At 39.0% G+C, this 10,128-nt stretch overlaps 2 protein-coding genes across 3 annotated transcripts; both read left to right on the forward strand.

Moving 5' to 3' along the window:
* Positions 1-3,765, forward strand: LOC117627602 (subtilisin-like protease SBT3.4). Of its 2 annotated transcripts, XM_034359761.1 has the most exons (11): positions 1-51; positions 136-235; positions 363-454; positions 574-671; positions 850-1,005; positions 1,111-1,778; positions 1,860-1,945; positions 2,040-2,285; positions 2,376-2,490; positions 2,845-3,037; positions 3,115-3,726. In XM_034359761.1, the coding sequence occupies exons 2-11, from the start codon at positions 143-145 to the stop codon at positions 3,687-3,689; spliced, it is 2,322 nt and encodes a 773-aa protein (XP_034215652.1). In that variant the 5' UTR covers positions 1-51; positions 136-142; the 3' UTR covers positions 3,690-3,726. The 2 variants fall into 2 exon arrangements, with proteins under 2 accessions (XP_034215652.1, XP_034215653.1); XM_034359762.1 differs by lacking the exons at positions 1-51; positions 136-235; positions 363-454; ... (1 more) ...; positions 850-1,005; positions 1,111-1,778 and having other exon boundaries at positions 1,944-1,965; positions 3,115-3,765.
* Positions 3,766-5,278: 1,513 nt separating this feature from the next.
* LOC117627866 (subtilisin-like protease SBT3.5) lies at positions 5,279-8,923 on the forward strand. Its single transcript, XM_034360134.1, has 10 exons — positions 5,279-5,356; positions 5,460-5,551; positions 5,857-5,954; positions 6,074-6,229; positions 6,403-7,076; positions 7,153-7,238; positions 7,451-7,696; positions 7,794-7,908; positions 7,997-8,189; positions 8,278-8,923. Exons 1-10 carry the CDS (start codon positions 5,327-5,329, stop codon positions 8,847-8,849), a joined length of 2,262 nt encoding a protein of 753 aa, XP_034216025.1. The 5' UTR covers positions 5,279-5,326; the 3' UTR covers positions 8,850-8,923.
* Positions 8,924-10,128: the final 1,205 nt, after the last annotated feature.

The following is a 10,128-nucleotide window of genomic DNA, read 5'->3' on the forward strand; positions in this document are numbered from 1 at the left end:
AATTTTCATATATGCATTTGGTATATTTTATAGCAAGTGATTTTTGACTTGGTATTTTCTAATCCATATATTTGATATATTCTATTGGTCTCTGATCAGCCTTCTCCAACCCTTTTCTCTTTCTCTATGTGGTAGAGACAATATGAGCAGCCCAAGTTCAGTACTTGCTATACTTTGCCTTCTCTGCTTTCTTAATGGCCAGGGAATGATAGCAAAGGTGGCTGCAAATAGCCAAGTATGTTATATATATATATATATGTTTCCACATCTCAAACACTCGTTCTTGTTCTTTAAGGTTTTCGTTCTTGTTTTCTTTCTTTTTTTCTTGAATACGGTGTTCTGATATATCGCTCAACCAACAGGTACACATTGTTTATCTGGGAAAGAGGCAGCATGACAACCCCAAGTTGCTCACAGATTCACATCATGATTTGCTTGCCACCATAGCGGGAAGGTAATTTACATGGATTTAGGAAAAGAAAGACCAATTCTGTGAATTTGAAATCTAGGATGCTTAAATGATCCAAATCTTGAGTAAAATGTTTATTAAGTAATTTGGTTCTTATGCTGCAGCAAGGAATTGGCCTCAGAATTAATGGTATACAGTTATAGACATGGTTTCTCTGGGTTTGCAGCCAAGCTCACAGAGTCTCAAGCCCAAAAACTTTCAGGTATATTTTAAAAAGTATTGCTATATATAGGTGCAGCAAAGATATGTCTGGTTTGCAATGATTGACAATTATTGACAATATAGATATGTAATGGATTCATGAGTTATACCTTCAGATGTCATCATTAAGTATTGTGCTTATTGTCACTTTTTTATGCTTATGAAATGGTGAACCCTAGAGCTGCCTGGTGTTGTTCGAGTCATACCAAATAGTCTTCACAAGCTGCAAACGACTAGGAGTTGGGATTTTCTTGGCCTCTCTTCTCAATCCCCTTCCAATATTCTTCACAAGAGCAGCATGGGTGATGGAGTTATCATAGGTGTCCTTGACACAGGTTGCTCTCTTTCTATCTCTTAAATAAGCGCACGCACACGCACACGCGCACACTCATACTCCTACTTATGCAATGGTCCCTGAACACAAGCACTCAATGAAACAGGTATTTGGCCGGAGTCTGAATCATTCAATGAAAAAGGCCTGGGGCCAGTTCCATCCCACTGGAAGGGTGTATGTGAATCTGGAGACAGATTCAATGCTACAAAACACTGCAATAGAAAAATCATTGGAGCCCGCTGGTTCATCGATGGACTTCTTGCCGAGTATGGAAAACCACTGAACAGGTCTACGGAGTTCTTGTCTCCCAGAGACGCACATGGACATGGTACTCACACTTCTAGCACTGCAGCTGGTTCTTTTGTGACCAATGTGAGCTACAAGGGCCTTGGTCATGGGACAATCAAAGGGGGTGCCCCAAATGCTCGGTTGGCCATTTATAAGGTTTGCTGGAAAGTGCTTGGAGGCCAATGCTCATCAGCTGATATATTGAAAGCTTTTGATGAAGCCATACATGATGGGGTTGATGTGTTGTCATTGTCAATTGGGTCTTCAATTCCCCTCTTCTCAGACATTGATGAGCGTGACGGCATTGCAACTGGTTCCTTTCATGCTGTGGCCAGGGGAATTACTGTTGTTTGTGGAGCAGCAAATGATGGACCTTCAGCTGAGACGGTTCAGAACACAGCGCCATGGATCATAACCGTAGCAGCAAGCACCATGGATCGATCATTTCCTACTTCGATAACTTTGGGAAATAACAAAACTTTCTTGGTATGTTTTTCTGTGATTGTGGCAAATAACATTCTTGGTATGCATTTCCAACTTCAAGCATATACTTTGTTGTATATGTAGGGACAAGCTATGTTTACAGGGCCAGAGATTGGATTTGCAAGCTTGATATACCCAGAATCCGAAGGGCTTGACCCTACTGCGGCAGGGTAACATGATCTGTTACTTTGTAATACATCCCCCAAATTAGCTTAACAATATGTATTTACGTATAGTTCATTTTCATGAGTTACCCTTTTGCAGTGTGTGCCAATCCCTGTCACTTAACAAAACTATGGTAGCTGGAAAGGTGGTTCTTTGCTTCACTACAGTCAGTCGTAGGACAGCTATAACAGGTGCTTCAGCAGCTGTGAAAGAAGCCGGCGGTGTTGGCCTCATCGTAGCAAAGAATCCAAGTGACGCCTTATATCCATGTAATGAAGACTTCCCATGCATTGAAGTTGACTATGAAATTGGCACCCGAATACTGTTTTACATCCGGTCTACCAGGTAACATTGATTAATTATCGTCCTTGTTGACACCACGATTATTATGGCTAGGTTTGTTTGTGACCCTCAAGTTTTGTTTGGAATGCACAGATCTCCTCTTGTAAAATTGAGACCTCCTAAAACATTTATTGGCAAGCCACTCTCAGCCAAGGTGGCTTATTTTTCATCTAGGGGGCCAAACTCCATTACACGAGCAATTCTTAAGGTATGTATCCACACTACACTGAATGCAAATGTTTAATATATAAGGCAGGGGGCCTATATAGTTCTTGTCCACATAAATCTTTCTCTACTTACCCTGGACACCTACATAAACCAGACAACAAAGTGAAATTTCACCTGCGAAAGTTTTAGTAAATTGAACCCTAAACATGTTCTTCAAGAGATCATCTATTTTTCCTTATGTTACTGGAAAGCTCTCAAGTTTTGTCTCCTATAACATTTGCTAGTTCCTTCTTCAAATTTAGAGAGAAGTCCATGTCAATGCTCCAATTTCGCTTCGGGATTCACCATATAAACTCTTCTTATATCATCTTCTTGTTATTTTTCTGTTGGACAGCCAGATATAGCTGCCCCTGGTGTGAACATTCTGGCTGCAACTTCTCCACTTGATGCACTAGGGGAGGGTGGATATGTCATGCACTCAGGAACATCAATGTCAACTCCTCATGTCGCAGGCATTGTGGCTCTTCTCAAAGCAATGCATCCCAATTGGTCTCCGGCAGCCATTAAATCGGCACTTGTCACAACTGGTAACCACATGATCACATGTTCCTAATTTCATTAACGATACATGCTAAACTAAACCATGTTCTAAATTTTCATGCAGCATGGAGGAATGGCCCGTCTGGTTTACCAATCTTCGCAGAGGGATCGCCTCAAAAGCTGGCAAATCCATTCGATTTTGGAGGTGGCATTATGAACCCCAATGGAGCAGCAGACCCCGGTTTAGTATATGACATAGGCAAAGCCGGCTACATGCAATATCTCTGTGCAAGGGGCTACAACAACTCTGCCATCTCTAGGCTTGTAGGGCAGAACACAAAATGTCCCATTAAGAAGCCCTCTATCCTTAACATGAACCTACCCTCCATAACCATACCAAGTCTCAAAAATCCTATCACGATAAAAAGAAGTGTAACAAATGTGGGAGCCCCTGAATCCATTTACAGAGCTACCATTGAGACTCCATTTGGTACAATTGTATCTGTAAATCCCAATGCTCTGGTCTTCAACTCTACAGTTCGAAAGCTCGATTTCACGATCGTCATCTCCACGATCCACAGGATGAATACTGGATACTATTTTGGAAGCCTTAGCTGGGCTGATGGAGTGCATGTTGTAAGGATTCCTTTGTCTGTGAGGACAGAGTTTTTGCAACCTTATGATGCAAATGATGACTGAATTGAATAGTGAAATGATGGAGTGCATTCACTTTAAGCCTATCTTCTCATATCTATATAAAACAGGACTTCAATCATTCGTCTACCAAAAAAAAAGTCTACATTTGGTCGCAAGAATATGAAATAATTGGTAAGCTATTTACTCTCTGAAAATTATGTTAATGAACATTAGAGTGGTCAAATTCCTTAATCAGACCGACATCAAACCAAAATAACCGTTGGACTTGAGCAGTTTGGGCCTCACTTCGATTTAACTAAATTTTGGGCCAAAAACCCAAAATCCAACAAAACTGAACTACATACGTAAAATTGTTTTGGGGATACTGTTTTGACCCACTAAAAAAAAAAAAAAATTATCCCAAACAAATGGTTCATTTATATAATCTTCGTTATTTTTGTTTTAACTTTTTCATAACAATTTTATCCCTTTAACAAGCTGCGTTTAACAAGGGTTAAATACTTTTGCAGAGAATAATGAAACATTCAAAATACCATAAAATGTCCTTGATTGATGATAGTATTAAGAGTTGAAAATATTAAATAAATGAGGATAATATAGTAAATTCATATCTTTCTGGATTAAAAAATATATATAATATAAAATAAATAAGAACATAACTCCTATTTTAATGGAACAACCCATTGTCTTTCTTAATTTTATAGGATCATTAAAGAAATAGGAGGGTTTCTTCCATTGTTATTCTATATCATATTCATCATTATCATTCTAGCAAGAACTTCTAGGAGCTCATTAAGAAATGGGTCTAGGACTGACTTCTCAATTATTTGATTTGTTTATTTTGCAAACTTATCTTCTCAGATTACATTGGTTGGCAAGTTTCTTAGGCCCCAATCCTTTAATTTGTTCATAACATAAATTTATTCATTTTTTAGTCCCCAAATCTTCCAAACCAATTTCTTAGATCCCTTTTCTAATCACCCCAGATAATTAATACCATTTTTTTATTAGTTGTTTTATGCTTTGTCTTTGTTTATGCTAATCAACTCTAGGAGGTTGTTTTCATACCCTTATAGTCAATTTTTTGTTAAATTTTAAAGAGATGAGCCAATAGCCCACTACTAGCAACATCGACATTGTCTCCCAATTTAATCACCTACAAAGCCCAGTAGATGTAAGGTTTTATCACAGAAGGTCTCGGTAACATTAGTAGTAAAACCATTCATTATATGTTGTATTTTATTTAGTTAAGTTTCCGATATGTGACTTATATTCTTCAACAATTTTTGCAAAGACAAGGCTCATGATACAATTAGCCACTTCACAATCATATTTTGTAACAAAACCCTCGGATAAGTACTGATCAATCTTTGAATTTCGACGAAACAGGAAGCTTTCCTCCATCATTAACAAAATGCAAACAGAATGAATATAATATGTGTCAAAAGTCAAATTTCATTTATGCAAGCATCATATAATGCTTGCATAAGAAACAATCCTAGCCTCCCATGGGCTTAATGTGTTTAATCAAAGTCTATATAAGGCAATGCACCAAACTTTTAAGCTTCAAAACTTGAAGCTTAAACGCCATGGCTTCTCTTTTATTGAAGAAGATGAGCAACAAAGTTTCAGTGTTTGTGACATTTAATATTTTCTTAGTGTTCTGTACCCAAAACACTATGATTAGGACGGTCCATGCCAATAGTAAAGTGAGTGCTCCCAAACTAGAAATCTCTTCCTTTTTCCCAAAAAAAAAAAAATATATATATATATTTTGTGGTTCTTACTATTGTTTTTTTTTTCTTTTTAAAGGTTCACATAGTCTATATGGGTGAAAAGCATCACCATGATCCTGAGGTTGTAACCAGTTTGCATCACGACATGCTGGCCTCAGTTTTCGGGTGGTATTCATCTTGTAAACCCGTTATAAATTATATATATTCGAATTTAGAACCTCTTTTAATATTGGGAAGAAAAGCATCACTTAAACAAAAGAGTTATAAAAAAAACCTTAATACCTTTATGCTCATTAAATGGAATGTTAGTGTCATATGATTTTATATGATAAAATCATTTTCCACACATACTATAGTTTAAAAATAAAATAAAAAGATTAGCCCCAGAGGAATTGATGAAATCCTGGATTGCACAAGTATTATGTTTGTTCAAGACTTTCAAGTTGACTATTTGCCTAATTATGTCCATGCAGCAAAGAAGCCGCTTATGATTCTATGGTGTACAGTTACAAGCATGGATTCTCCGGTTTCGCAGCTAAAGTCACAGAATCTCAAGCTCAGAAGATTGCAGGTAGGTTTTCCTGTTTACACTGGCTTCAACTTATTAAAGAGATTCAATTCTTGTGGCTCAGCAGTCAAATTCCAAATATTACTCTCACTGATTTTCTTCTATGATCTCTATTTACTCAGAGTTACCTGGAGTTATCCGGGTTATGCCCAGTCACTTTTATTCTCTGCAAACAACTAGGAGTTGGGATTATCTTGGACTCTCTCCTAGTTCTCCCACTAACCTTTTGCATGACACAAACTTGGGAGATGGAATTGTCATTGGCCTTCTGGACACAGGTTGCTCTCACTTCTCTTTCTGTATTTGTGTTTGTGAATTTTTTTGAGACAAGCCATATTGGGCAAGGGGGGAATCAAACCTAGTACTTGCAGTGCAGGGGTGGATGTGTTTGCGTTTGTGAGTTTAGTTATAGAAAATATGATTTTAAAAAGTAGTGTTAAAATGGTGGCAGGTATATGGCCAGAGTCAAAGGTATTCAATGATGAAGGGCTTGGACCAATCCCAAACCAATGGAAAGGTCAGTGTGTATCTGGAGAGAGCTTCAATGCCTCAGCAGATTGTAACAAAAAACTTATAGGAGCAAAATGGTACATTGATGGTTTCCTTGCTGAGAATAAGCAGCCATTCAACACCACTGACAGCCCAGATTTCTTGTCCCCAAGAGATGTTTTTGGACATGGAACACACACATCTACCATTGCTGGTGGCTCTTTTGTGTACAATGCCAGCTACAGAGGCCTTGGCCTGGGATCAGTAAGAGGTGGAGCGCCCCGCGCTCGCTTGGCGATGTATAAAGTGTGCTGGAATGTGCCAAGGGGGCAGTGCTCATCTGCTGACATATTGAAAGCTTTTGATGATGCAATTCATGATGGAGTTGATGTTATATCAGTATCTCTTGGCACCCAACTTCCTCTGTTTTCAGAGGTTGATGACCGCGATACGATTTCCATTGGTTCGTTCCATGCTGTGGCCAAGGGTATACCTGTTGTTTGTGGAGCTGCAAATGAGGGGCCTTCTGCATACACAGTTGAAAACACAGCACCATGGATCTTAACTGTAGCAGCTACTACAATTGATCGATCCTTTCCTACACCTATTACACTTGGGAACAACTTAACCATTCTGGTAATTTGTGGCAAACTTCATGAAGTTACCGTATATATAATTCGTTTTCTTAATCTAAGTTTTTCTTATTTTGTAGGGTCAAGCCATTTTTGCAGGAAAAGAAGTTGGTTTTACTGGTTTGGTATACCCAGAAAACCCAGGACTTATCCCTTCACTAGCTGGGTAATGTATTAATGTGTCCAGTTGTTCTAATTAGTTTCTGTCTCCCTTATTGTCTAGCAGATTTGAATTTTTAAATGATTGCTTGAGATAAATCCAAAACTTTGGCTTCTTTATATTTATTTTTGGTGCTTAAATACTGTTCAAAGATCATGGTAGTAAGTAGATTTTTGCACAATACATTGCATTGTCCTATAACAAAGATTCACTTGCAGCGTCTGCGAGTCCCTTTTACTTAACAACACACCGGTGGCTGGAAATGTAGTTCTCTGCTTCACAACAGTGGCCAGTAGAACTCCAGTAGCAACTGCGGTCTCCAGTGTTAGGGCAGCTGGTGGGGTTGGGGTTATTGTTGCCAAATCTCCTGGTGATGTCTTAGGTCCATGCAGCAATGAGTTCCCATGCATTGAAGTAGACTATGAGCTTGGCACTCAGATACTATTCTACATCCGTTCCACCAGGTACTTTTGTTCTTAACCATCCTCATCAATCGGTTCACCATCATGCTCATTTTCTTTGTTGACATGTTAAATTTCCATTACTCTCTTTGATAAACAGATCTCCAACCGTAAAATTGAGCCCTTCTGCAACACTGGTTGGGAAGCCTGTATCAACCAAGGTTGCCACTTTTTCATCTAGAGGGCCTAACTCCATTGCTCCAGCCATACTCAAGGTAAAAAATAAACCCTACTACTTTAAGCCCTTTAAAAGTAAACAAACTTGAATTCCAATTAAACCATTTAGTATTTTTGCTGTCGCAGCCAGACATAGCCGCTCCTGGTGTGAGCATATTAGCTGGCAGTTCTCCCTATGATTCTTTCATGGATGGAGGATTTGCCTTGCATTCAGGAACATCAATGGCAACTCCTCATGTCTCAGGCATTGTGGCACTTTTGAAAGCATTGCACTCCAATTGGTCCCCTGCTGCAATAAGATCAGCCTTAGTAACAACAGGTTCATCCATTACCGTTATGATTACAAACAAAAATTGCAACTTTTGGTGTAAATTAATTAACCACATTAATGCAAAATTTCATGACAGCATGGAAGACGGATCCATTCGGAGAGCCTATCTTCGCTGAGGGGTCACCCCAGAAGGTTGCTAATCCATTTGATTATGGAGGAGGCCTTGTGAACCCAAACAAGGCAGCAGACCCTGGTCTCATATATGACATGGGCACAGAAGACTACATTAAGTACCTTTGTGCTGTTGGCTACAACACCTCAGCTATCTCTCAACTTGTTGGACAAACCACAGCTTGTTCCATGGTCAAGCCTTCTGTTCTGGATGTGAACCTGCCTTCCATTACAATTCCAAATCTGAGAGAAAATATTACACTCACCAGAAGTGTCACAAATGTTGGTCCAGTCAACTCAGTATACAAAGCTAACATAGACCCTCCACCTGGCATCAGTGTAGCTGTTATGCCTGAGACTTTGGTCTTCAACTCCACCATTAAAACAATCCCTTTCACTGTTGCAGTTTCCACCACCCACCAAGTGAACACAGGATACTACTTTGGAAGCCTCACTTGGACAGATGGGGAGCATTTGGTGACAAGTCCCATATCTGTTAGAACACAAATCATTCAGTATTATACAGATGGCAATTGAAAATCTAATATTCCATGCCAGAAGGATAACTATGCAAATTAATGATGGAGTTGTAATTTGGTATTAGAATGTAATAATCGAGATCTAATAAAATACTATTACAGTTTAATAAGATTTCTGAGCTTATTACATTTTTTGAGTTTAATCGTAAGTTATAGGGTTTATATAAATTGGAGGTCCTAGGCAGAGGCCTTGCCTGCCTGTGCCCAGGGCCGCCCTGCAGGAGACCAGTATACTTATGTTTGTTCTTTCTTGTGTGGCTGTTGAACGGAAAATTTTCACAAAAGCAATTAGCCAAGGATTTGACTTGGGTTAGAATCGAATTTGTTTTGTCCCTGCAATCTTATCAAGAAAAACATATAAAAATAAAATAGATGTATTTCAGTGGTTTTGAAACACCAAGAGATAAGTATCTCGGTTGAGAAGTGGTCATCAGCTTGAATTCAAACTCATCATAAGATACCCTCTATAAGAGGCATGACACGAGAGGAGCAAGAAAAAAGGGAGGAGAACGGCAGGAGGACAGAAAAAGAGCAGAAAGGAGAACAATCAGAGCAAGAAGAAAAATTAGCAAGCAGACTTGAGAAAGGAAAGAGCCATTTCAAGGTAAAAAGATTAGTTTCATGGCACAATTTTCTGATTTTTCTTTTGCTCAAGATTTCTGGTTCCATTCAACTCAAGGGTTCCTGGCCATGATGATTTCTATCATCATAAAAAGGGTCAGTAATCTCTCTAAGGGACAGCTCCGCTCAAGTAATTCCGAGGATACGATCCGCACCCAGCAGTTTGTTTGATCAATCCACAGAAATTCTTGGCTATGATGATTGAAATCATCATAACCAAGGTTAAGAATCTCTCCGAGGCTTGGCTCCGCTCAAAGAACTCCAGCAGTGTTTTCAGGTTTGCCTTCCATGATGATTTCAATCATCATGTTTTATGGCATAGTCTATTCCATCATGCACCACCAAATAAGCTCTTCCAGGAGCAAAGAATCTCTCAAATCATGGATGTAGAGATGAACCCACCATGGGATCAAAATCAAAAGAGCAAAGGCTTGTAATTACAAGTCCCTGTGTAAAATTTCTGCATGAAGCATCCGAAACCAAAAGGGGCGCATGGAAATTGAATTGCCTCCTCATGAGTGTTTGCTGCCTGCAAGCCAACGAAAAAAAGCCAACAGAGGAAGAATAGGAGCAAAAGAAAAAGTGGTTCTGTGTGTTGGGTTCTGTTAGTAAAAGACAAAACAAGGGGGATAAAAAGGTAATGAAATAAAAAAAAG

The sequence above is a fragment of the Prunus dulcis genome, chromosome 5 (genome assembly GCF_902201215.1).
Source record: "Prunus dulcis chromosome 5, ALMONDv2, whole genome shotgun sequence".
In the NCBI taxonomy this organism is placed as follows: domain Eukaryota; kingdom Viridiplantae; phylum Streptophyta; class Magnoliopsida; order Rosales; family Rosaceae; genus Prunus; species Prunus dulcis.